The sequence below is a fragment of the Ursus arctos genome, unplaced genomic scaffold (genome assembly GCF_023065955.2).
Source record: "Ursus arctos isolate Adak ecotype North America unplaced genomic scaffold, UrsArc2.0 scaffold_11, whole genome shotgun sequence".
Classification (NCBI taxonomy): Eukaryota; Metazoa; Chordata; class Mammalia; order Carnivora; family Ursidae; genus Ursus; species Ursus arctos.
This window is the reverse complement of record NW_026622775.1, coordinates 25,480,935-25,508,536: the sequence shown is the minus strand read 5'-3', so window position 1 is coordinate 25,508,536 and position 27,602 is coordinate 25,480,935. Positions and strand designations below refer to the sequence as shown.

At 35.7% G+C, this 27,602-nt stretch overlaps 1 protein-coding gene across 4 annotated transcripts; it reads left to right on the top strand.

Annotated features, from left to right (window-relative positions):
• Positions 1-860: 860 nt before the first annotated feature.
• On the top strand, positions 861-27,602 carry PABPC4L (poly(A) binding protein cytoplasmic 4 like). 4 transcript variants are annotated; one of them, XM_048212321.2, is made up of 5 exons: positions 861-7,493; positions 8,270-8,332; positions 10,393-10,506; positions 10,614-10,844; positions 12,460-27,602. In XM_048212321.2, exon 1 carries the CDS (start codon positions 1,714-1,716, stop codon positions 2,824-2,826), a length of 1,113 nt encoding a protein of 370 aa, XP_048068278.1. In that variant the 5' UTR covers positions 861-1,713; the 3' UTR covers positions 2,827-7,493; positions 8,270-8,332; positions 10,393-10,506; positions 10,614-10,844; positions 12,460-27,602. The 4 variants fall into 4 exon arrangements, with proteins under 4 accessions (XP_048068278.1, XP_048068276.1, XP_048068277.1 ...); XM_048212319.2 differs by having other exon boundaries at positions 861-8,332; positions 12,460-25,712; XM_048212320.2 differs by lacking the exon at positions 10,393-10,506 and having other exon boundaries at positions 861-8,332; positions 12,460-25,712.

The window sequence follows — 27,602 nt, the reverse complement described above, 5'->3', positions numbered from 1 at the left end:
TTTGAAAAGCTCTAAATTAGCCTTATATAAACTGATCCACCCAATTCCATTTTGCAGGTAACAATCCTGAAGATGAGTTATTATATACATTTTAAGGTTTTATGAGACTGATGTTAAGGACTTTATTCAATGCTGGGGGAAATAAAATCATTATTACTGAAAACCCAGGGCTGTCAGGTACTGTGATAGGCATTTCCAGATCTGTTAATTCATTTAAACCTTACAATACTCTCCGAGATAAAGGACACTTTCTTCATGTTTCTGGGCATGAAAAACAGCTTCAGGTTAAATACCACATCTACTCCACAGTCAATAAATTGAATAAATATTGAGCAACCCATTTCTGAAAGTCCCTGGTTTAGGCCTAGAAATAAAATGGGCATGGCCGTTACTGTCATGGAATTACAAGTGTAGTGTAAGTTTCTAAGAGGGAAATTTAAACTTTCCTTAGGGAAGGTTCCTTAGGGAAAACTCTATTTGGATAGAGTATTTAAACCGATTTCTGAAAAGTACATTTTTGAAAAGGTGGCCCTGAAAAAAATAAGTGAGTTTGCCATGGATTTGAGTAAGGGGAACCTAGCAGCGAGTGGAGACTTGAACTTGGCAGGAATACTGCAGAACTTCGTAGCCCAAGGTGAGGATGTTGAGCCTCATCCCCGAGTCAAAGGAAGCCATTGGAGGATTATAAGCAAGGAAGTGACAAGCCCTCATCCACGTTTGGAAAAGATCCTTCAGTGAGACCGGTGCAAAGCCCTGCGGGCGGGTGGGTTTATTAGGGCCACTCCCCTAGTCAGCCTTTCTCCACCCAAGTCACCGCCTCCTGCTTCTCGGCGTAACTGTCTGAGGGAGGTGGGAAATGTGTGAGAGGGGCGGGGGGAAGAAAAACATTCTCAAAAAAATATTAAAAAGAAAACATCCCACTTGGCAGCGGGTGCGCGGGAAGTTCAGCGCGCGAGTTCCGGGTTTCCCGCCAGCCGCCAGCCCGCCCCCCGCCGGCCGCAGCCCGGGTGAGCCCCCCAGCCCCAGCTCGGCCGCAGCCTGCTGGGCCGCGTCCGTCGGTCGGTCCGCTTCCCCTCCCCCACCCGTGCATCCCCCGGCGCCGCGCGCGCTCGGCGGTGCCGCGAGCGGCCGGGGTTTGCCAGGGCGCCCGCAGCCCGCCTTGGCCCCGGCCGCGCCTCGGCGGCGGCGCTTGCACAACTCGGCCCCGGGCGGGTTCGGGTCTCGACGGGGCCCTGCGCCCTCCGCCCACACCGCGCGTCCGGAGCAGCCGCCTCAAACGCCACTTGTGGAGTTCTTCCCCCGGCGGCTGTAACTTTACACCAGCCTGAGAGAGGCCTATTTTTATTCAGAAACCAGCAACCAGAGTGTCTGTAGAGAACGCTCAGATTGAGGGCCAGCCCACCACTTGAAGGTTTCTCACAGATCGGTGGGGAAGGAACGTCTTGCCCTCCTAGCCTCTCGTTGAGATTTCAGAATTCTGCTGCCAGCATACAATTAGAGCGGAATTAGTTGCTTGCGGGGGCGGGGAGCTTTTCGATGAGGCTGTTGCCCTGACCTGGTTGGAGCTGACCCTGAACCCCACCTCCGGCCTCTAAGCCCTGATCCTGAGGCCATCACGCATGAGCCGGGCCCAGACCGTGGCCTGGTCACCTTCCTGCTGGAATCGTTCCAAGAGCTGCTAGGGACAGGCTCACGGTGGGGAGGAGCAAAGAGATGAATATAGAAGCCAAGTACCGCCAGGCATCCCTGTATGTGGGTGACCTCAGTGCAGATGTCACCGAGGACCTGCTGTTCAAAAAGTTCAGCGCTGTGGGGCCTGTGCTGTCCATCCGCATCTGCAGGGACCTGGTCACCCGCCGCTCTCTGGGCTATGCCTACGTGAACTTCCTGAAGCTGGCTGACGCCCAGAAGGCCCTGGACACAATGAACTTTGACATGATAAAAGGCAAACCCATCCGTCTCATGTGGTCTCAACGTGATGCCTACTTAAGGAAATCTGGCATTGGGAACGTGTTCATCAAGAATCTGGACAAATCTATTGATAACAAAACCCTTTACGAACATTTTTCAGCTTTTGGGAAGATCCTGTCCTCCAAGGTGATGAGTGATGATCAAGGCTCTAGGGGCTATGCGTTTGTGCACTTTCAGAACCAGATCGCGGCCGACAGGGCCATCGAGGAGATGAACGGGGCCCTGCTTAAGGACTGCAGGCTGTTTGTTGGCAGGTTCAAAAACCGTAAAGATCGGGAAGCCGAGCTCCAAAACAAGGTCAATGAATTCACCAATGTTTACATCAAAAACTTTGGAGACGACATGGATGATGAGAGACTGAAGGAAGTTTTTAGTAAATATGGCAAAACCCTGAGTGTTAAGGTGATGACAGATTCCAGTGGGAAATCCAAAGGCTTTGGCTTTGTGAGTTTTGATAGCCATGAGGCTGCCAAAAAGGCTGTGGAAGAAATGAATGGAAAGGACGTAAACGGACAGCTGCTTTTTGTAGGCCGGGCGCAAAAGAAATCAGAGCGACAGGCTGAGTTAAAGCAAATGTTTGAGCAGCTGAAACAGGAGAGATTTCGGAGATGCCAGGGCATGAAGCTCTATATTAAGAACCTCGATGATACCATTGATGATGAAAAACTGTGGAGGGAATTTTCTTCATTTGGATCAATTAGCAGAGTCAAGATAATGCGGGAAGAAGGGCGAAGCAAAGGGTTCGGCTTGATCTGCTTCTCCTCTCCTGAGGAGGCCACTAAAGCGATGGCTGAGATGAATGGCCGAATCTTGGGCTCCAAGCCACTCTACATCGCCCTGGCCCAGAGGCCCTAGGAGAGAAAAAACTTCCTGCACCAGCCAGTGTTTGCCGCAGGCCTGGGAATGGTAGTGATCTCTGCCTGAATTATCCTTAGAAAATTCCGAATCCCATCTGATGGCTGCTTAATTTAGTAAACTTTGTGATAAAAGGTTTTGTATACGAAGCTATTTTTTTCTTGTGTGGAAAAATAAATGAATCTTGGAAGCTTGATTCATTTTACAGAGGCACATCTTCTAATTACAATATTGTATATTTCTCTGATTTTGATTTAGTATTCATAGCAATAAGTATAATTAGATATATTTTTATTATATTTTAAACCATCTGAAGTGAGGTAATTATTTGAGTTTATTTCATATTTTCTTTATTATTTTAATAATTTGCTAGCTTTAATTTCTTCTATGAAAATATGCTAAAAATAGTTCTTATACCTAAGGATCACAAAGTAATTTATTTTTACAAACAGAAATTTTCTAATTTCTCATCTAAGCTTTTTAAAGAAACCAAAAGTTTAAGAATTGCTAGTATAAACTCAATATCTAATTTCATTTTGAATTAATGCTTAAAGTACTAGGAAATAGCTGAATTTCTTTTGAATTTCTATCCTGACATATGATTGTTTTTCTGATGGCTGAAATTAACGGTGGAGGTTTCTAATGTTGCCTACAAACCTGATTTATAGGATATTTTTCTATTCTTTCCATTGGTAGACTATATGTAATTCTTGCGCTTACTAGTTATCAAAATTGGGACTTGAATAGTAAAAACTTTAACTTCTACATTCCTTAAGTTATAAACTTTTATCAATTAAGGTGACAAAAAGTTAGCTTGGTCTTAATTCTCATCATACCTATACAGGTTAGTATTATGCCTTAAGTTTTTACCAGACACTGATATTATAAAAGTCATATATAGAGAATATAGAAATTCTGTTTAACAATTCTTTTTCAATCTCTATTTTATATTGTTCGATGTAATGATACTATCTCAGGGTTTAGAAGAGTATGTTTGTTTTTTATTTTTGTGAACTCATGTCTCTTTCTATTAGAACATTAGAGATACATAACCCATTAAGATTCAGTTTTGGCCTCAATTTATCAGAAACTCACTAATTTTCTGATAAATTGGAATTACATCAATTCGCCTATTTTCTAGAATGATTTTTAGTCCCATTTCCAGACCTCTCTCTCTCCTACTCTTGATCAATATTACTCAGCTTTGTTTTATACTTTTAAAAAGGGTTTTATTATATTGATTTTTATTATGTGCTATTTGAAATCCACCTTGGAAACAGAGACAAGAGCTATTTATTTATATTTAAATAATTACTTCTAAAATTCTGTTTTACCAAAGGTGTCTGGAGAATAGCTTTTTGTTCTTGTTGTTGTTTTTTTTTTTTTTAACTCTGCTTAGAGGTTTCCTGTAACCATATACTCAAATCTTCTGTTTCTTATATTACCAGTACAAAAGATATATTAAAAGATTTTCTTTGGCAATAGTTTAGCTATGAAAGAATGAGAAAATCTGTTTCTATTTATTTTTGTATATACTATGTGTCTGTTCATGGCACATTTTCTAAATTAAAAGTCCCTTTTGGACAATGAAAAAATTATGGACAATGAAAAACTTACAGCAACATATAATACTATTATGCAGACAAATCTGTTAAAATTTGTTGCATATCCTCCCAATTTTGTATACATATACACATAGATAATTTAACAAAAGTAGAATCATTATAACCTTATTACAAAGTACTTTTTTAATTTTACAATATGCCATACTCAACTTCCATATCCACAAATAATTATTTGCATTAGAATTTTAATGAGTTTTATTCCTTAAATGTTTGTATTATAATACAATGAATTTCCTCTTGATACAGATAAAGGTTATTAGATTGTTTCCTACCCCCACCCTTTTTTTTCTTCTGTCATAGATAACTTTGAGATAAACATCCTTGCAAACTTGTGTATGCTGATATATCCAATTATTTTCTTAAGAAAAATGTGTGATTCATTGGAATTAATGTTGAAAAGGGCAATAATTTTTAAAATAACTTTGATAAATATTGCCCAAATGCTCTCCAGAAAACTTGTGCCATTTACATTTCCATTATCAGTGTGGAGGGCTGCCCATTTCCATATATTCCAAGAACAAGAGTGTTTAAGTTGTTAGCCAATTCAAAATGATATGTAAAGCAAAATATTTCATGGTTACTTTTTTTTTTTATTACTACGAAAGTTAAATAGGATTTCTTGTATTTGTTGGCCATCTGTGTTTTCATAATTGTGACCTAATGTTTCATGATCTTCATCTCTTTTCCTTTTGGGTTTTTTTTTATTATTATTATTATTTGTATAGATTTGTTACATTTCTTAATGTATTAAGAACAAAAGTTTAGACTTTTTTCCCCAATATTCTCACTTTGTTTATAGTTTTGAGGGTCATTCCAAAGTTAAATTTAAACTCAGAATTTTCAGTCTTTTACTTAGATGGCTTTGATGTTATAATTCAAAACACTTTGAACAACTCAAATACACACACACACAATTAATCTGTATCATCCTCTATTACATTCAGAGGTTTATATTCTCGGTAATTTCTAAGCAAAACTTTTATCTATGGAGTATCTTAGCCACAGCCTATGGTAGACCTCTTAAAATATCTTGCTTTTCAAGCTTTATTAATATGTTTGGTAAATACCTACCTACTGTAAGAATCCTTGTGAGACTCATATGCAAACTCGAATTCATTGGGCCTCTGAATCACTGTGTTGAGAAGTATTTACCTCAAAAAAAGAGAGTTTTTAAGAAGACTGGGCAATAAGACTGGGAAGTGTTGTAGGTGTGTCAAGCCTTGACATCTCTTTCTGGATAATCCAGTCTATCAAAGTATTCAAATATTTGAACAATATGTCATAATGCTTGTAAATGGATTGTTAAGATGATATCAGGGAACTGAGTTCTCTCTATGTGCACAAGGAATTAATAGGACATAATATCAGATGTCTAGATGAATTGTAGCTGTAGCTTCATGACACAGTATTCTACCATTTTAGTAGAAATTGCTTATTTTTAATATTTACTGTAAGAAATGACAAGGTTAGTTTACAAAAATACATAATCCTGTGGATTTTCTTGATTAATTTATTTGAATTTTGCTCATTTTCAATTTTGTGTGTGTGTGTGATAATATCAAGTCATCCTAGTTGGCAGTACAAGTTCATTCTTTGAAGAAAATTTAATCATGATGCCCAAGTGCCTTGATAAATAAGAAGAATCTTTACTTTTCTGATAAGCATTCCACTAAGAGCTAATTTACATAGGTGCCTTGAGCCACTGCTTCTATTCTTGCCTTCCTCTACCTACAAACATTGCCAAGTTTGTTGTAGATGCCTGCTGGCATGCATTGCCAATTCAATAAATGTGCCTTCTAACATTTACTTAAAAATATAAAATTTCTGAATATTTTTAAATTTTTAAATGAAAATCTTTAGTTAGTAAAAATAAACATTTTAAAGTGGTTTAAAATTGGTAATTTCATGTTCTTAATATTTTTTATAAATCCATTGAGAAAAGATCAAATAAGGTTTAATCTTTCAATGGTAAAGACATGTCTAAAAATGATTTTTTATTTAATTTTTAAGTATTTCTAATTTTCTAAAGATTGGTTTGTCCTAGGAGTAAACTGAAAACAACTTGCATTTTTAAATGAAGATACTCATAGTTCATGTTTTAAAACACCAACTTCCTTAAGAACTAATATTTCTTTTATAGTTACTCATAATTATGGGACCATGATTGAAAAGAGCCACTAATGTAGATCAAGTTTTCATGAGGAATAATTGACTAATTTTTTAAAAGATTTGATTTATTTACTTGACAGAGAGAGAGAGAGAGAGAGAGCGAGCACAAGCAGGGGAACGGGAGAGGGAGAAGAAGGCTCCCTGCCGGGGCTCGATCCCCTGGGATCATGACCCAAGCCCAAGGCAATGCCCAACTGACGGAGCCACCCAGGCACCCCAATAAGTGACTATTTTTAAAACATTTCTGCATTTAATTGTTAAAGTAAAATTCAGCTAACATGTTGAGGATTTAGAATTAGCTTACTTGTATTTAGAAAATATGCTTTCTAATATATATTTTTTAAACAGATAAAACAGTAGATAAAAAAAGATTTTTTTAATCTACATTTTAAAGAGTGAACAAATTAAATGTCCTCATGATACCTTTGGCTGATAGAAAATTCCAGTTCCCGGGGCGCCTGGGTGGCACAGCGGTTAATCGTCTGCCTTCGGCTCAGGGCGTGATCCCGGCATTACGGGATCGAGTCCCACATCAGGCTCTTCCGCTATGAGCCTGCTTCTTCCTCTCCCACTCCCCCTGCTTGTGTTCCCTCTCTCACTGGCTGTCTTTCTCTGTCGAATAAATAAATAAAATCTTAAAAAAAAAAAAAAAAGAAAAGAAAAGAAAATTCCAGTTCCCACTAGAAAAGAAAATTTTATGTAACAAAATATTCAGAGTTTAAATGTCTTCAGGCATAGTATTCTAAGACTTCTGTACCACTTTGGAGGCTATTGGTTCTTCTCCCCTCCCCGTCTCAGCTTTATCATCAGGGAAATGGCAAGATGACTGTAGGAATTCCTGTCATGATACTGAGACACAGCAACATTCAGAAGGTAATGTCTTTCCTAGAAAACTTTTAACAACTTTCTGCCTCAGTTCTTATTGTCCATTATTGGTATATAGATTAAACAAGATCTGCCACTAGAATTGAAGAAGTAATCAACTTTCTAAGTTTTGTGCAGAAGGCACTTATGACAGGAAGATAGGAGAGTAGAAATGGATGTTGGAGTATGCATCTGCTAACCCCTGGGTATTTTTTATGTATATCTAATTTTGAATTTCAGTACTTATTTGATATTTTTTTCTTCTTTTTAACTTTTGCTTCCAAACAATTCTTAAAATTCCATTTTCTCCCTACAAGTAGTTTTGACATGAGTCAAAAAGGTGATTTTTCTCTTCTACCTCAAATTGTACAATCTTAAGGAACAGATTATGCAATGTATTCTGTATAAGATTAAACTCATTTTTGTTTGATAACAGGACTTGTGTTTTTACATATCATACTCTATTAGGTCTAAATTAAGCATCTGCTGAAAATTTTAACTGAAAAGGTTAGATTCAATTTAGTCACCCAAATGAATTTCCACCAAAAATAATTGTCAATAGATTACAAATGGTTTCTTACGGTAATATTTGAAAATAAATCTACATTTAATAGGTATTGGTTTCTTGAGTTTTACTATAAGGTAGTCTAAGCTAAATATGTTTTCAGGCATGCTAACATTTTAGAATCGTACCACCAGAGGGAAGAGACTCTTAATTTACTGTGTATACAGGCATACCTCATTTTATTGTGCTTCACAGATACTGTGTTTTTTACAAATTCAAGGCTCCTGACAACCCTGCATCGAGCAAGTCTACTGGCACCACTTTTTCCAACAGGATCCACTCGGTTGGTATCTCTTGTCATATTTTGGTAATTCTTTCAATTCTTCAACTTTTTCATTATTAGTATATATTTTATGGTGGTCTGTGATCACTGTTTATGACTTGCTAAAAACTCCAGTGATGATTAGCATTTTTTAACAATAAAGGATTTTTAAATTAAGGTATGTATATTGCATTTAGATATGATGCTATTGCACATTTAATAGACTACAGTATATTATAGACATAACTTTAATATGCACTGGAAAACCAAAAAAGTCATTTGACTCCTTTTATTATGACATCCACTTTATTGCAGTGGTCTAGAACCAAACCCACAACATGTCTGAGGTATTCCTATATCACCAACTATTGTGATATTCTCTATAAAGAATTTTAAAAGAAAGTTCCTACTGACAGTGTAATGAATAAATCTTGAGAAAAATCTAAAATGTTATATGCCTATAAAATGGCTCCAATATATAAAACTAACTTAACCACAAAGATAAATTAATAGGTGCTAATTTTCTTTCCTAAAATATTTGTTATTAGGTCCATTAGTACACTTAAATGATAAGAATTAACAAAATTGGACTTACCTAAAGCTTTTTAATTTATTTCTTTCTGTATACACACATGTGATATAATCCTCACAAACTTTAACCATGCAACCTATATTTAAAGAAATACAGATGTGCTAAATCCTGAGTTACGATTACATTTAGATTTGAATCTAAGGTCAGATTATTCTGCAAGTTTGCTCAGAGGAAATATTTATAACTATGTGTTGGTTTTGTCTCATGGCCATGTCTTATCTTAGTGTTCACAGAATGCTCTTAACTATATTGAAGTTCCCTGAATGAAACAATTGAATCCATCAAACAAGAGAAGAAAAAATGATTTTATTAGTGGCGTTCTTTGCCATAGTAAAGAAAATGCTTAGCTTCTGATAGATATTGGCAGTTTGTACAATGATATTGCATCAGATTTTGTTAACCCATTTATATTTACATCACTTAGATATTAAAAATACTCTCAGCTTGAAGTTCTGCCAAATACTAATAGCACATTTGAGTTCCAAAGGCAATGCCACTGAAATGGTGGATGTTGTTATAACTTTATTTTATTTTAATTTTTTTTCATAGCGTGAATATTGATCATGATTCATTGTGGTGTGTGTGTGTGTAGGTGTGTATGTGTTTAGTTTGGTATTTCCATTGGGACTTTCTTATCTCAGGAAACCATATCTGGTAGTCTATAGTGAATCACAATTTTGATTTACATTCCATTTTATCTTTGTACATGTGCCAGTGGCATACCAGGGCACCACAGTTTTGACATATTGCCAATCCTAGTTCCTTGAAATTAAAGTAAGGCTTTATAATAGTAATTCCAGCAAATCTTTGTTAATCAAAGAAGTACCTCAATTTGAATGCAAGCCAAATATTAGAATTATAACTAGACTACTTTGACACATCATTATTTTACTGAAATACCAAGGGAGGTGTTAGAAATGATAATCTAGTATTATTCACCACTCTATTCACTAATATTTTACACATAGTATTTATACGAACGACATTTATATTGTATAGATTACAATTGGTAAAAAGCAATTGGCGCTGAGGTTATGTGGTAATCTTATTTTATTTGAATATTTGTTTTGATTTTAACCAAAATGAAACTGTCAAATGCAAATTTGATCATGCCATTCTGCTTAAGAACCTGTCATGGCCTTCCATTACTCTTAAACTCAGGTGTAAATCTTTACCAGAGGAGAACTTGCATTCTTTGGTCCCTGTGTATTTTTCAATCCTTTTCTTATGCTACTATTTCCCCCTTAGTTGACATGCTGGAAATAGATTGGTTTCATTTCAAGTATCAAGTATCAAGTTAATCCCTGCCTCATTTAGAACTTTAGCTTTTTATCAGATAGTGTGCTGTCTATTGCAAGGGGTAAAAGGAGTCTTCCAACTGGTTTATGAAAAAAAATGATGAGGGGGATTTGTTGCCAGATCAAAGTAAGAGATCTTCTTTTCAAAATGGAAGTATTTTTCTTTTCTTTTTTCTTTTTTCCTTCCCAAGGGTCAAGGAAGACTCCCTATAGGATGTTACACTACAGAGGCAGCAGTACCTTTTTGAAATTATACCACATGGTATAGTGTTGCAGGGAGAAAAAAAGCAAATTCTTTTGAAAAGGTCAGAGAAGCTCACCTTCAAGCATTTAGAATGTTATTTTAAATATTTTATTATTTTTTTAAACCAAAGCTCATTATCTTCCCTACCTATGCTTTTTCATGTTTTAGGATGTAGAATGGATATGTTTCTTTGTGGGAGATCTGATCATATTCTAGAAGGAAACCGAGATGGAAACTGTGCTGCCAAAAAAAGTAAAGCAGGTCCTAAGTCCTTAAGAAGATGACATATGGGGTTTTGGCGTAGAGAAATAACAGCCACAAGTCATCACATCTTACCAAATTCGTTGTTGTGTATTGGCTTAGGAAGTACGCATGTAAGAGTGGCATATTCCTGAGAAGGTACGGGTGAAAAAACTTGGGGAAAATCTACATATTGATGAAGGATATTTATTTAGTTAGTTTTAAAAATTATTTTAGTTTTTATTAAAATATAATGTGTGCATAGAAAAATGTAGAAATTTTAAGCATATAACTTGATGAATAACACAAAAATAAGTATATTTATGTAATACCACTCAAGCCAAGAAACAAGACATTGCCTACACTCTCTAATTCCCTCCCGATCACTTTCTATCACACTTATTCGAGTGTAATTTCTGTCTTGCTGTTAAACTCTAAAGATAATTTTAGTTACCTTGAACTGTACTCAGATTAATTCATAGAACATGCATCCTTTTGTGTCACTCTGAGTCAAGATGTTTTAGTAAGATTCATGTATACTACTTGGTGTAATGGTAGTGTGTTCATTGTTATTGTCATATACTATTCTGTTGTATGGCTATACTACAAATTATTTATTCTTTTGCCATGAATAGACATGTGGGCTGCTTCCATTTGGGGACTATAGTGAATAATGCAGCTATGAAATTATCATAGATGTCTTTTTTTTTTTTTGAGCTGCAGTTCATATACCATGAAATTAACAATTATCAAATGCGCAATTCAGTGTTTTTTAGTGTACTCACAAAGTTGTACAACATCAGCATTACACAATTCCAGAAACTTATCATTCAAAAAGAAACCCCATGCATCCATTAACAGTCATTCCCCATTCTCTCCTCCCCCCAGCATCTGGCAACCGTAATCTAATTTATGTAGATAAGGATTTGCTTGTTCGGAACATTTCATATAAATGATATCATATGTGAGCTTTTGTCTCTGGCTTCTTTCACCTAGCCCAATATTTTAAAGTTCCATCCATGTTGCAGCATACATCAGTACTTAATTGCTTTTTATGGAAGCATAACATTCCACATTGTTTACACTTTCATCATTTCTTAAACACTTGTGTTGTTTCTACTTCCTGGCTGTTGTTAATAATATTGTTGTGACATTTGTGTGCAAACTTTTCTGTGAATATGTATTTTCAATTCTCTTGGGTATATTCACAGACAAAGGTATATTCTCTTTTTCTTTATAGATTTTGTTTACCTCTTAAAAGAATGAACTTTTGGTTTCCTTAGTTTTCTCCATTATTTCTCTCTTTTTTTTCTTCTCGTGTTTTGTTTATTTCTGTTTTAATCTTTCTTATTTCCTTTCTTCTGCTTGCTTTGGATTTAGTGTTCCTAGAAAAGAGATAACAGGATCAAAATGGTGCCACTAGTGCTAAGCTGTACATCAGCAAACCAAGACTTAATACTTAACCTAACTGGAGTTTCAGCCTCTCCCAGGATTGTAGCCTTTAACCAGTTGATCTGGAATAATCCCTCTCAGGACTAGTGAGGTAATCCACCTGATAGACCCCCTTCCATCCCCAAAAGGAAGGTGACCTTGCCTGAAACAATATACTATTTTCCTTGTCTTGCCCCCTTTCTGCTTTTAAAAGCCTTCAATTTTGTAGAGCTCTTCAGAGCTCCTTTCTGTTTGTTAGATGAGATGCTGCCTGATTTATGAGTTGTTGCATAAAGCCAATTAGATATTCAAATTTACTTAGTTGAATTTTGTTTTTTAACAGATTTGGTGGCAGCATCAGGACAGAAGGAGACTTCCCACAGCTTTGGAGACAATCAGAAACACGGTCATGGTACCCACAAACCCTTTCGAGTTCTGTGTCTTTCTTGATGTTTCCAAGGACCATTGATAAGTTCCTCTTGGTTCTGACCTCTGCTCTCTTTCTATTGAGCTCCCAGTCTAATTGGTTTCCAGGAAGGTCCCCATTTGGAAGTCCTGTTCCTTACTGGGAACTGTTAGTACTTCAGACAGCAATTCACTATTTGATTGGAACCCTAGTCCTTGCTTCTATACCCAGATTCCATGTTGGGAAGTGCTAGCAATTTAGTCTACGATTCCCCATTTGTTTGGAATCCTTCCCCAAATTCCATATTGTGAACTTCTGGGGACAGGTGCAGGTCTCAATTTGAAAGATGAATCTGTGGCAGACTTTAAGCCCATTTGGAAGCTGTCTTCTTATGGCATTCCAGATTCCCTATGGTATCTGCCTTATTTATAAATGGATTATCTCCTGAGATTATTGGGTTTATAAAAAGGCAGAAAATAGGATGAGAGACCACCAGTCTGACTGAACTTATGACCATAGTTGAACACTTTGAAAGGACCTTGGAACAAGATCATAAACCAAGTTCACAAAACTATTGGCCCTACAACTACAACAGCTCCAAGGCCAGAGACCTTAGTTAACACTGGGCCTCTCACACTGCTCCCCCTAAGGGTCCATCATCAAAACACTGGCCCACAGATTGATGTCTGATTTGTAATCAACCTGTACACTGGGAAAAAGACTGTTCTCAAAGGTCCTGTGTAAATTCTTCGGTTCATACAGATTGAATGCCCTTGTATCTATCCCCAAAGAAAAGCCCCCCTCATGAGTCCTTCCCAGAGGTTTTGGGACTCGGAGGGGGTTCTTCTGTAAACTGGTACCAATAATTCCCATAAGCAGCAAAGGGGAAACTAAAATTAAAATTAATGGGAAAACTCGCCTAATTCTAGTAGTTATTAGAGCCACACTTGCTACTTTAAACCCCATTCTCATAGGGCAACAGATCAACAAATACTTCAGGGGAAAAAAAAATCCTTCAGAGTGAAAATGTTTCCATAATGAGGGTATCTAGTAAAATTTTGAGAGAATTTCTGTCTCAACCAGTACAAGTGACTCTGATACGTCTCACTGGAAAATATTTGTTTTTGCTATGTGATAGAACCCCAGTCAATCTATAAGGTACAGATTTTCTTTCTAAATTAAAAGGGCTAATACATTTTGCCTCCAATGGAGAACTTACCTTAGAGTTTCCTGACCAGTCTGAACCTAAACTTTCATGTTCCTTATAATCTGTCCTTGATAGAAGAGGAAGAATTCCAACAAAAGTTCCCTAATTTAATCAAGGTGCCCGAAAAACTGTGCTACTTTTAATACTGATATTGGGAGAATAAAAATGCAGAACCTAGAAAAACTTAGATAGACATAACTAAACCTCTTCCCAAGTTACCTCAATATCCATTAAAGCCTGAGGATATACAGGGATCCACACCAATTATAGAAGACCAGATTGCCCAGGGGTTCACATTTCCTGCACTAGCCCCTCTAACACCAATCTTCCCAGCCCAAAACCTAATGCATGGAGATGGTGATTTGTGCAGGACCTGAGATCTTTTAATAAGATAGTTATTCCCTTATTTCCCAGTTGTTCCAAATTTGAAAAGCTTTTTGTTATAAGTCCCACCAGACTCAAAATAGTTCACTGTTACAGACCTTTGTTCAGCCTTTGTCAGCATCCCTGAGGACCCTAACAGGCAATATCCATTTGCTTTTACTAAGGCAATATATCTAGACAGTCATGACTCAAAGGTTCACTGAGACCCCCTTCTTATTTTTCTCAAGTACTCTACAAGATTTAAAGAAAAATATCCCTTTTACGATATGTAGACAATCTCTTGCTATGCTCAGTTACTGAACCATAAAGGATCCCATTCATTTGCTTACAACAGTTAATTGTAAAGAGAGACAACGTATCGAAAGAGAACTTACAATATTTGGAAACACTGTTTATTACCTAGGTTATAATCTAAGTGTTGAAGGATTCCAGCTATCTCCAGTAAGAATTAAGCTCATCCAAGAATTTCCCAGGCCCGCAACTAAGCAACAACTTCGTGGATTTCTAGGTTTTGCTAGCTGTTGCAGACCATGGGTTCCTAATTTTTCTTTTTTGCTTCACTCTGTGAACTTACTTCAGTCCCTGAACCTCTTACTTGGGAACAGAAATGTAAGCAGACCTTTATAAGACTAAAACCAGTATTACAAGAACTGCCTGTCCAAGGGTTACTTAACCATTCCAAACCTTTCACCTTATTTGTGCGTGAAGGAGATAACCAACCCCTGGGAATGCTCATGCAAGAACATGGTAAAAAACATAGCCCTATTGCCTATTATAGTATACAGCTTGATTCAGTTGTCTGTGCATATCCGAACTGCCTTAAGGCCATGGAGCTCCAGCTGCAAAATTAGTAGAAGCCTCAGCGGATTTAACCCTAGGAAATGACATTTACTTATAAACTCCACATGCTGTCCCAAAGTCTTCTTAACTCTGAATTGACTCAACATTTTTCTGCAAGCAGACTAACTTCCTATGAGATCCTTCTGCTTTCACCACTTAATCTAAATCCTTAACGTTGCACATTCTAAAATCCTGTTACATTATGACTTTGTCTGACGGAGGCCACCCCCATGACCATGAGGTAATAATATCCCATTTCATGACACCACATTTTGAGTTACAAGACATGTCTTTGATAATCTTGATCTAATCGTTTATGTTGGTGGATCACATTATAAAAATGAAAACGGGGATTTCCAAGATGAAACTTGGAAAATTGCTAGTATGCTGTTACTACCCAATATGAACTACTTGAAAGGGGAAATTTCCCAAAAGCTAAATCAGTCCAACAAACAGAGCCCCAGGCCCTTACCAGAACATGCCAATTATCAAAAGGACAAACTGTTAATATTTATACTGATATATCTTTGGAGTCATCTATGACTTGGGGAAGATGTAGAAACAAAGGGGTTTTCTTATGCCCACTGGTACCCCAACCAAAAATAGACAAGTAAACAACCTTCTTAGTGTTATTCTCTTATCTTCTGAAATTGCTGTCATCAAAATTGAAGCAAAAGACCAAACCTGAGTATCAGGAGAATGTCCTAGCTGACTTTCATGCAAAGACAGCAGCAATAGAATCTATGAAGGTTGTGGCAAATGTAATTGAATTCCTTTCTGCTTTTGCGAGAAAGAAAGAAAGAAAGAAAGAAAGAAAGAAAGAAAGAAAGAAAGAAAGAAAGAAAGAAAGAAAGAAAACAAAAAAACAAAAACCTCATGTTGCCAGACTTTTGCCATCTTAATGTTCTCTCAACATGGCAACAGTCTACTCCTGAATCAGAGGAATTAAGAAAAGCATAACAATGGTTAAAGTTCAATGAACAATCAGAGCTATAGGAAACCTGAGATGGCTTGGTTTTTCCCAGATCCTTGGCAAACGCCATTTTTCTGTGTTTACATTCCTTCATCCACTGTGGTGCATTTAAGATGACTCAAATTATGAATAAACATTGGTGGGGAGACTCCTTCAAAAATGTAAAAACAGTTTACCACCAATGTCTGGTCTGTCAGGTCCATAAACCTGGAAAAACTATTTTTGTCCCCAGAAGTGTCAAACCTTCTCCCTCTGAACCCTTTGAACACCTACAGTTGGCCCTCATTCAACTGCCACCTAGTATGGGTTATTAACATAGTCTTGTTATTATATGTATGCATTCTGGATAGGCTGAAGCCTTCCCCTGCTGCAAGGGCAATGCCCTCGCAGTGGCAAAGAAACTGTTAGAAAATGTGTTTCCCACTCGGTATACCTCCCACAATTTCCAGTGATCAAGGCACCTACTTTAGTGGACAAATCATAGGAGCCTTAGCAAAAAACCTTGCAAACTTCTTGGAATTATCATTATGTCTATCACCCTCAATTATCAGGCAAGGTTGAGAGAACTAATGGGACCATCAAACTCAGTCTCTAAACTTGCTGAAACTACTGGACTCCCTTGGTCTAAGGTATTGCCTCTGGCCTTGCTGACAGTTCAGAGACCCCCTTTGGGAAACATAAACTCACTCCACATGAGGTAGTCACCAGTAGGCCAATGTCTATTGGAATACAACTTTCTGCTGATCCTTTATTGTGTCATGCTGATATGACCAGCTGCTCTAAGTCTTTAATGCCTTATGCCAAAGCATATCATCGACTGATTGAAGAAACCTTGCTGGAATCCAATTCAAGGGATCCTGTGGGTCATAGTCTGGAACCTGGTGACTGGGTATTCCGGAAACCATACCAGAAGAAGAGAGCCCTGGAGCCCTGCTGGAAGGGACCTTTCCAAGTGTTCCTGACCACTGACACTGCTGAAAAACTAGAAGGCATTGAGCCTTGGGTACACATCTCACAGGTAAAGAAGGCTCCATATGACATATAGTCCTATACCGACACTGGAGACTTCCAAATCAAAATGATAAGGAAGAGAAGTAGTTGAAAACCATATAGAATGCTTCCACTCAAGTTGCTGGATCAAAACTTAATTATTTTACTAAACATAAAACCCTTTCTTCTCTTTCTTCCCTTTACTCTGGCATTGGCCTGGAAAGATGAGCCCCTCATCTGTGTCTTCCAGGCCATTGCTAAGGGAGGTAACCTTATAGACTGCTTGATCTGTCATCAAAGATTCCAATCTATCTATGATGCTAGAGACTTCCTCAACCTTCCTATGACCAATTTGTCTTCAATTCCCAGTGTCACCGTAAACTCTGATTGAGAGTCCTTAGAAGTTTCTTCTCCAAGTTCAACTCTTATGACCAGAACAACCAGCACCTTTTTATCATTTCTCCAATTATATCTATTCTTGCTCAACTCAACACAAATACCTATGTAAATCTTAGTAGAGTTGCACCCCCACATTCCCATGCTTATCTAAATCAAATCTTCCCCCAATCACAAAAACATCTCAACTGCAGCACCCATCTTTGCGAAGTATTTAGAATAACTCTTTATTTCAGCTTGGGAGACTTACTTTCTGAATGTGCTGAAAACCTAACTGACCCCTGGCTTGAACAGGCAAGTGCAATAATCCCTGTGAATGAATCCATTAATAGTTCCACATTAATAGGAATGGTTTGTGCACTGATAGCATTTATGTTTGTGGTGATTATCATTTTCCTTGGACCTGTGAATGCCTAGGTATCTGGTGCATGACCAGGCAATGCCTCAGGACATCCAGCTATGCCCCTAGCAGTTCACAAGTGAACTAAGACAACTCATTGGTCAACTCCCCGGAATTTACATCATCAGGTTAGACAGGACTTAACCAGGAGGCTTTCATAATTCAAGATTCACTTCCTTTGGCAGGGCCCTACTTTCCTGGTTAGGTGTAACTGTAAATGGACTATGATCAGGAACCCCTCCTTAACTCTTGAAAATATGGCAGAATCTGCTGCTAGAATAATTGGTGCCAAATAAAAGTCCTTAGACTCTCTGGCTAAGGTTCTTGATGATGGGATAGCTTTTGATTATCTTTTAGCTGAGCACTGAGGTATCTGTGCTGTGGCCAACTCTACCTGCTGCACCTGGAGTAACACTTTTGAGGTGGTAGAAATTCGGTTATATGAGATCACTGAGCAAGCCACTTGGCTTAAAAAGGTAACTCCTTCAGGGGGTTTTTCTTACTGACTTGATTTTCATTGGTTTGGGTCTTGAGCATCTGTGGCTCCAGAGTGCACTTCAGACAGTGAGAATTATCGTACTTGTAATAATGATAGAATCTCCTGAAGACATTGTATTCTCTCAAGAGTTTTGAATGCATGCTCACAGCCACTAACCATCAAGCAACCGATCTCCCTACGAGTGGAATGCCAAAAAAGGAATGAAGAAAATAACCCACTAAAAATTAGGAGCCTGAAGCCATGGCCGGTGAATACCACAGAGAGTCAGCAGAGAACATCATGACTTATGAATATCACATGGAAGATCAGTAAAAGCAGCAAGACCTATAAAGCAATAGCTGAGAGTGGTGCTACTGCCTTAAATTTTGATCACATCTCAGGAGAAGAGTCTGATCAAAAGAGGGAAATTGCTAAACAAGAGACAACAGGCCCCAAATTGAGTCATTTGTGCTAAGCCCAACATCAGTAAACCAAGACTTAATGCCTAACCTAACTGGAATTTCAGCCTCTCCCAGGATTGTAGCCTTAACCAGCTGATCTGGAATTACCAAGTCAGCATTAATGAGGCTATCCACCTGATAAACCTTTGCATCCCCAAAAGGAAGGTGACGATGCCCCAAACAATACACTATTTTCCTTGTCTTGCCCCCTTTCTGCTTCTAAAAGCCTTCTATTTTGTACAACTCTTTGGAGCTTTTTTCTCCTTGTTAGATGAAATTCATGAATTGTTGAATAAAGCCAATTAGATATTCAAATTTACTGACTTATAAAGGCAAAAAAATCAGATTGACATTAGAATTTTCAACAGCAATGTTTTGTGCCTGAAAACCATGTGATTCATTTAAGATTCTAAGGGAAATAAGTAGGATCAAAAGATATACTATCTAAATTGACCTTCTAGTCTGAAGATCCTGGACAAACTTTAAGAATATGAGAGAACTCAGGGAATATTGTTCCCATAAGTCCTTCCTAAATAAATTTACTAGAAGATTATAGTTTGAAAATGAAAATAATTAAAGATATCAGCTTAACACTGGTGATAAACTTTGAATATATATTTATTTGTAAAAAGTGATAAACATAAGGAACACCTATAAAGCACGCCTTGGTTATCTGGTCTGATGTTTTAAATAAAGTAACACAATTAAAAGTAATTTGGAAAACTGAAAGAGTATGTGGAAAGTAAAATGAGTTCACTAATTGCCTTATGTAAGTATTAACTGGGAGTAAGAGACATTACTTCAAATTGGATTTGGAGGGAAAGTGAGATGAGGAAGAAAAAGTTTCTAGTTAATTTCAATATTGCTAATAGAAGGGAATAATGGACAGAAACAAAAAAAAATGAGAAGACTGAGAATATTCTAAAAATTATTAGTATAAAAGTTACTATTAATTTAAAACTACAAATCTTTAAAATACCAAAATATATGATGAGAGAATAAATGATCACATATTGATATGCCTCTATGTTAATAAATCCTTAAAAATAAAAGAAATTGGAGGCTAAATATAGCAATTGTAGCAACAATTAAATGGGCTTAAATTACCAGTAGAAAAACGTATTCTCTTATTAGTTAAAAATTATGTCAAAAAATAAACCAACCTTAAGAAGTGGTAAAAACTAAAAAGATGCACCAATACATTCTATTCAGATGCAATGGAAAAGAAAGTACAGACTAAAATCTTGATATTTGAAAAGACAAAGCTTAGACCAAAGAGAGTATAAAATGATGAAATTATAATTTTATAATTTTATAAAGTTAAAAAATATTTCTCTGTGAAACTATAATGGTCATGAATTTTTATGCAAGCAGTGCAATTATTTTCACTCAACAGGAACTACAGCAGGCACAGAGAAAAATAGACAAGAACAATTAATAAAAATAAAATTTGACACGTCTCTAGATCCAAGACAGATCAAATGAACAAAAATTTTGAAAACACACTGAAGTATTGAATATTTGTTATCAATAATTTAGACTTTACATATTGAAATTTTAACCCAGATAAAGATACTACACTTCTCTTAAATGCACAGAAAATGTTCATGAGAATTGACTCTTTTTTAATGCCACAAAGGAAACCTTAATACATTCTAAAAAATAGTAGTAAGACAAAGGCATGGAGGGATGGGGTAACTGGGTGATGGACATTAAGGAGGGCATGTGATGTAATGAGCCCCGGGTGTTATATAAGACTGATGAATCACAGACCTATATCTCTGAAACCAATAATACATTATATGTTAATTTATTGAATTTAAATTTAAGAACATAATAAAAATAAATTAAATTAAATTTAGAAAAAGACAAAGAGCATTCTCTGAACTCTTTGCAATAAAACTAGGAATTCATAACAAAATAGAAAAACAAAATGTTCTACTTAGAAATTAAACACATAGTGTTAAATAACTCTTGGATGAACCTGGAAATGTATGTCAGACTGCAACACTTCTCAAAATGTAAACAAGACATATCAGAATCTGGGCTACAGCTAAAGGATTTATGAGGTGAAATTTGATAGCATTAAATATATACATTAAATATATGCATCAATAACAATTAGAAAAATAAAGTAATTAAACACTAAACGTTTAAAAAGTTATTTAAAAGCCTACAATAAATTACACCAAAAGAAAATAGAAGAACTTGAGGGAGTTATCACCTAAATTAAAGTGTGCCTCAGCACTGTTTTAAGCTATTGGTAGTAAAGCAGAGAATAGAGTTCCTACCCTTTTATAAATGATTTGGATAAAAAAGGTCAGTTTTGGAATGCATGCTGTTTTCTTTTCTCCCTAAAGTTGTAGTGTTAAGATAGTGATTATTAATGCAATATGGCCACAATTTGACTGTATAAATACAAATCTTTAATATTGAAATATTTAAGATTTTTCAATGGACATGGTATTTATCAATCACCACAAAATAAATCCCACATTCCATATCATACTAATAATTTACAATATATTTACAGTATATTTCAGTAGAGTGTTTCTCTTTCCAGAACCTATTGAAATTTTTTTTCCCGTGCATCCACATTCATAAGAACATTTTGATAGATATGATGGTTTCTGTTTGATCAATATTAATTTAAAGCTGCTGGATATCCTTGGAGAGCTAATCAAGAAGGTAGAAATTTTTCCACATTAGTGTTGTCAAGTGACAGTAGATTTAAGAGGTAATGAACATTATTTACTTAAAAAGAAAATGTTTTCCCTTATGCAATTACTGTTAGAGGAATCATTAGCCACAACAAAAGCTGTATGAATCAGTTAAACATATGTCTCATTCCATAATTTATACTTCTTCTTAACAGTCTGTGATCCCTTGGGTCAAGATTACTTTAGAAATACAAAGAGAACCCTAAAACTAAATAATTTCTATTATAAAATGAACATGTAAATTATCTGCTAAATTACTTGTACTTAATTAGTAATTTTGCATAATGACATACATTCTCTTTGGGTCTCTTCAGGCTCTGACAGATAACACTTTACAAATGTTACTTAAGTTCCAATTACAGCACAAACCTTGTAGAAATGTACTATTAATCTAAATATGCAAACGTGAGCAATCCTGGTATTCCTTAGGCAAACTGCAATTCAACATTTCTTCTAACCGGTACCTTGGGTCATTCTGAATGAATATGTTTCTTATGTTGTTTCTTACACCAGAGACTAAAAATGTCAATGTTTTAAAGTTTGTGATCGGATAACACATTGTACAATTATTAGAATAAACTCATTTGACTTTTAGTTTAGAAATGCAAATTATAAAAATACTTATTTTTTTATGTGAAAGCTGTCTTTTTTGGTAGTTAACATTAAAATAACCATGTAAGTCATTGCTACTACGGATGACGCTGCAGTGTTCAGCTTGAATTGTTCTAATCTTGTCTTAATTACTTTGTGTCTTAAGCCTATTACATAGAATTCACTGAGAAGGGCAATACATTTAGTTGAAATAAAAGCTCAAAATATAAGTTATTTTATTTATTTACCAGGTATTTATTGAGTGCCTAAAGGTGTCAGGCTCAGTCTTGGTGATGGAGCAATGAGGAAGGCAGACAAGTTTCCCATTCTCAAGAAGTTCACAATGTGTGTGAAATGGGTGAGTGCTCTGTGTGTAAATGTGTTTGGATGTGTGTGTGGGGGGGGAGGAAATGGATAATGACTAGAGGGACAAAAATAATATATTATCAGAATTTATAAAGTGATATAGAAGAAATAAACAGGGTTATTTGATAGAGGGAGACTGGGATAAGGCATCTGCTTTTTTTTTTTTTTTTTTTTAGATTTTATTTATTTATATATTTGAAAGAGAGAGAGCACAAGCAGGGAGAGCGGAAGGTGGAGGAAGAAGAAGCAGGCCCCATGGATCAGGGAGCCCAATGTAGGACTCAATCCCAGCACCCCAGGATCATGACCTGAGCAGAAGGTAGATGCTTAACTGACTGAGCCACCCAGGCACCCCTGCTTTTTTGTTTTGTTTTGTTTTGTTTGTTTTTTTTATTTGAGAGAGAAAGAAAGAGAGAGCAGGAGAGAGAGAGTGTGTGTGAGGGCGGGAGGAGCAGAGGGAAAGAATCTTCAAGCAGAAACTCTTCACTGAGCCCAGTACTGGATGAGGGGCTCAGGACCTGAGATCATGACCTGAGCTGAAACCAAGAGTCAGTGGCTTAACCGACTGAGCCACCTGAGCGTCTCAAAGTGCTTCTTAAAATAAAACCTAGAGTTGCCTTTCATTTTACACATAAATAAAAAATAGATTTTATACAACTTCTATGTATATCAACTGGAGCTACTGGGTACATTTTGGGGAGATGATACTTTGATTTGTTTCGAACTTAACCAAAAGTAGCTCAACATTTTGGAAAATCATTTTTCCATGGCAGTACCACTGGTAGTGTATGAGTTGTCGACACACCCTACACTGATATACTTGTATGTGATGATATTTATACAATAAAGGTAATTTTAGATTTTATTTTAAAGTGTTTCATATAGAGAGAAAAATGTCTATATTACTCGGTTGAATATTTATTGTTGGGTTTTGTCACTTCATCCCAAAATGATCATCATGGTTATATTTAATTAAATAACATATTTTTCTTAATTAAGCAACAAAAATGTTGAGAATAAATACAAGTTAAAAAAACACAATAACCACACAATTCTGAAGTTTAAATAAATTTTGAAAAGTGTTATTTTTTTCAGCAGAATGTTTAAAAACTCTTAAATCCATAGCTATCAAGGTTTCTTTTCTTTCCTATAATAAGAAAAAATAGGGGCGCCTTGGTGTCTCAGTCATTAAGTGTCTGCCTTCGGCTCAGGGCGTGATCCCAGGGTCCTGGGATCAAGCCCCACATCAGGCTCCCTGCTCTGCTGGTAAGCTTCTTCCTCTCCCACTCCCCCTGCTTGTGTTCCCTTTCTTGATGGCTGTCTCTCTCTCTGTCAAATAAATAAATAAAATCTTTTTTAGAAAAAAGCAAAAATAATACAAACTATGACAAACCATACAATATTAGAGAAAAATTAATCCTGCTAGTTGTATGTGAACATATTTGTACTATGATGGAAGGTAGTTCAAATGTGATACAATTTATTCCTTTCCACTGAGCAAAGATATGGTTTTTAGATGATTTAATGATCAGGTAAATGAAAATGAGGTATATAATAAACTGAAGTTACCATATATACAATTCAAAAAGAATTTTTAAAAAGTAACAGAGGAGATGTCATTTAGAATAACATACACAGAGCTTGTCAATATTTGAAACCTTTAAAATTATTTTATAGGAAAAAATATTCTCTTTTCCAATAACATTGCTTGTACAAGAGATGGAACACTAACGGGTTAGTGGTAACACAGGTTTATAGCCAACTTAAATAAAAACTCCAGGTGTTTTAGAAAATTATTGCATTATTCATCAACAACATTTAGTTGCCAAAAACTTTGAAAAAGACTTCAAAAATCAATGAAGTTACTGGGCTCCTAATGCATAATTTTAGTAATGTAAAATGAATAATAATTTCTGGAATGAGAAGTTATTTGGTAAACTTTTATTGTACACATTGAACTATGATTCTTCAAAGAAACTTGTCTTCAAATACTTTTCACTGTTTCACTGTATTTTTTTATTCAGTTAAAATTGAAATATTGCAATTAAATTATGAAAGTTATAAATTTTTCAAATATACTTGTGAAGTAAAAAGAAGTTCTTAGGCTACATGGAATTGAGATATATCTTACTCAAATGTAGGGAATGATCAAGAAATTACTAAAAACTACATAATACAAAAATAACCTTATTCATGAGGATTTTTTTAAAGTTTTATTTAAATTCCAGTTAGTTAACCTACAGTGTAATATTATTTACAGGTGTACAATATAGTGATTCAACACTTCTGTACAAAACTCAGTGCTCATCACAAGTGCCCTCCTTAGTCCCCATCATCTATTTTATCCATCCCCCTCCTACCTCTCCTCTGGTAACCATTAGTTTGTTCTATTCAAGAGAATTTTTAAATTTTCTCATATTGGCTGAAATTTTATGAGACTAGATTTAAACAAAATGATTTGGAAACATCTTGCTATTACTGGTTGCTATTTAAAAAGTAATAATTCTAAGTCAGCAAGAACTTGGAATATCTTATTGAGTGACATTCCAGACTCTAGTAATTAACAAAAAAATAAAAAATACTTTTGAACACTCTATCACAACTAAGATGTGAAAAGGAAAAAAAATTAATTAAAAATAATAATGCAAAAAGCCATAGGAAAGTCGTGAGGCACACTGGTACAAATAAATTACATATACATTTGCAGCTACATATTTATTTGAAAATAATTTTATTTTGATTGTTTATTTATTGTAACAAAACCAATTGCAAATACATAGTAGGAGATTTGAGACGATTTTTAACAGAATTACTTTTAAAGAAAATTTGAACAATATTAAATTAGCAGACTCATGAAAAGTAGTGATCATATTGATATTCACTAACAGAGTTTGTTTAAAAATATCTATTATCAACCTATGTATCTTTTATTTTCATCCAAAAATAGTAGATCTCTTATGTAAATTGCATATTGAAATTACTTTTTTTTTCTTTTTTTTTTAATACAATCACAACTTTTCTATAGCTTTTGGATATTAGAACTTAAAAATCTAAATTCCAGTCCTGGTTCTGCTATTTTCTATCTTGATTGAGTGTACCGAAGTTCTGTTAACAGTCAAGAGTTTCTATTTTTTTAATAATGTGATACTACTGTGCTTAGATCCAAGAGTTGCTATGAGAATTAAGTAAGAGAATGTAAAGAAAAAAATGTTTTGCATAGATCAGTATTCAAAAATTAAAACTATAATTATTTTTATTATTAGAGAAGATATTGTATTAGGATGTTGATAGATATACATTATTCTCATTAAAAAGTCCACTCTAGGAATCTGTATTATTATGTATATAATGAAATATAATAAACAATATTCTACTGAGGAAAACATTTTTCATTTCATTGCCTATATCAAAAATGTAAATATTTGAGAAACTAACTCATAATCCCATCTATTAGAATTACACTAAAAGAAAAGGTGTGAAAAGATAGAGTTGTTAACTAACATTATTGTGCTGTTCATTTTGCAATTAAATGTGTGTCAAATCATCACACTGTATACCTTAAATTTACATGTTATATGTCAATATCTCAATGATGCTGTAAAAAAATAGGGAACAGTTAGATGCATGGTACATCTCTACTATCAGTTTTAGAAAGGTCAAAAAAAAAAAAAAAAGACAAAGGCAGAGATTTGAGTGATGTGTCACAATCAAGATGCCTGGGGCCACCAGAAGCAGGAAGAGGCAAGAACGGATCATTCTTCAGAGCCTTGAAAAGGAGCATGGCCCAAACGATACCTTGATTTTCGACTTCTGGCTTCTAGCACCAATGAGAGAATGCATTTCTGTGTTTTAAGCCCCTCCTCCCCTCCAAAAAAAAGATATATATTAGTGGTGCTATTTTACATTTTTGAGACTCACTTGCTTCCTGAATGCAGGCATGTAAGTGGCATTTTTACTAATTAGATGCTTCCTTATTAGATTTGGATGTACAAATGAGCAACACAGAGTGGCAGCTACATATTTGAGCAAGCATACAGGGACGCCTGTTATTCTAGGACTGCTGTGTGGCACATCTGTGGCACTAGTCCTGAGAATTATACATGCAGAGGGATAGTTGACACACGTGGTTTCGTTTGAGTTGGAGAACTCCAGCACAGTGTTAATTTTCTCCTGAATTCAATGAATCTGCTTTCTGCCTGGTTGTAAAATAGCCAAGATTAACTATCAGACACTCCTGGAAAGGTTGTGAGATGCGTATTTTTTTTTAAGGAATTATTTTCTGCTTAGAGAAGCTACATGGAGTCCGTAATAACAATTTGCAGATACCTAAACTCATTCCTCCGTTTCTTGATTTACCTAATGGGGTGGTGACCGTTGACGTGCTGCTATGACAGAATGTTTAACACATTTGTACAATCACCTGACTTACTTTCTATTTCCTCTTTCAAATATTTCAGAAAGGTTTTGTTCTTCATTGGTTAGGCTCATAATTTTAAATTGTAGAACTTTCCTCTTAACTCCACATGATACATAATATAGAATTATCTAATCTAAGTTTTTTTGCATATAACCTTGCTCTCCATAAATACTCCAACTTCTAACGACAATATCGTTTGTTATTTTTAGTTGTCAGGATTTAGAACACTTCTATTCTAGGCTGAATGTGAGTAGACTGTTACTGGTATGTAGGAAGATTCTGAAGATTAAGATCCAAAAACACAGATTTACAATACTATGATTTATTAATGGATGTTGCAGAAGTAAGTATTGTGAATGGACTTGCAAAGAGAAGAAAACTTTATGAAACCAAATTTGTACCACTTACTAAGTAATACCTCAAGTATATGAACAAATGGATTTTGTTTTCTTTTATTACTTGCTTAAATGAATTTAATTTAATTTGATTCATATTCAGATTATACCTTTTCAGGACTTTTTTTTTTTTCATGTAGTTCATATCATCCCTTTTTCTTGGAGTCTTAAAAATAGAAATATAGTCTCATTATTTTCCTAGGCATAGACATAGGAACTAAATACTCTTAAACTTTTCATATCTGAAATAATTTTTATGCCTCTATTTTAATGGTTTAGGTATTTTTAAAATTTTGTATTCAAATGGGGCACCTGGGTGGCTGAGTCGGTGAAGCGTCTGCCTTCTGTTCAGCTCATGATTGCAGGGTCCTGGGATGAAGCCCCGCATCCGGCTTCCTGCTCAGTGGAAGCCTGCTTCTCCCTCTCCCTGCTCCCCCTGCCTGTGTGCACGCTCTCTCTCTG

Excerpts from the sequence above, each read along its gene's own strand:
- PABPC4L (XM_048212321.2), top strand. The coding sequence starts at position 1,714 with ATGAATATAGAAGCCAAGTACCGCCAGGCATCCCTGTATGTGGGTGAC.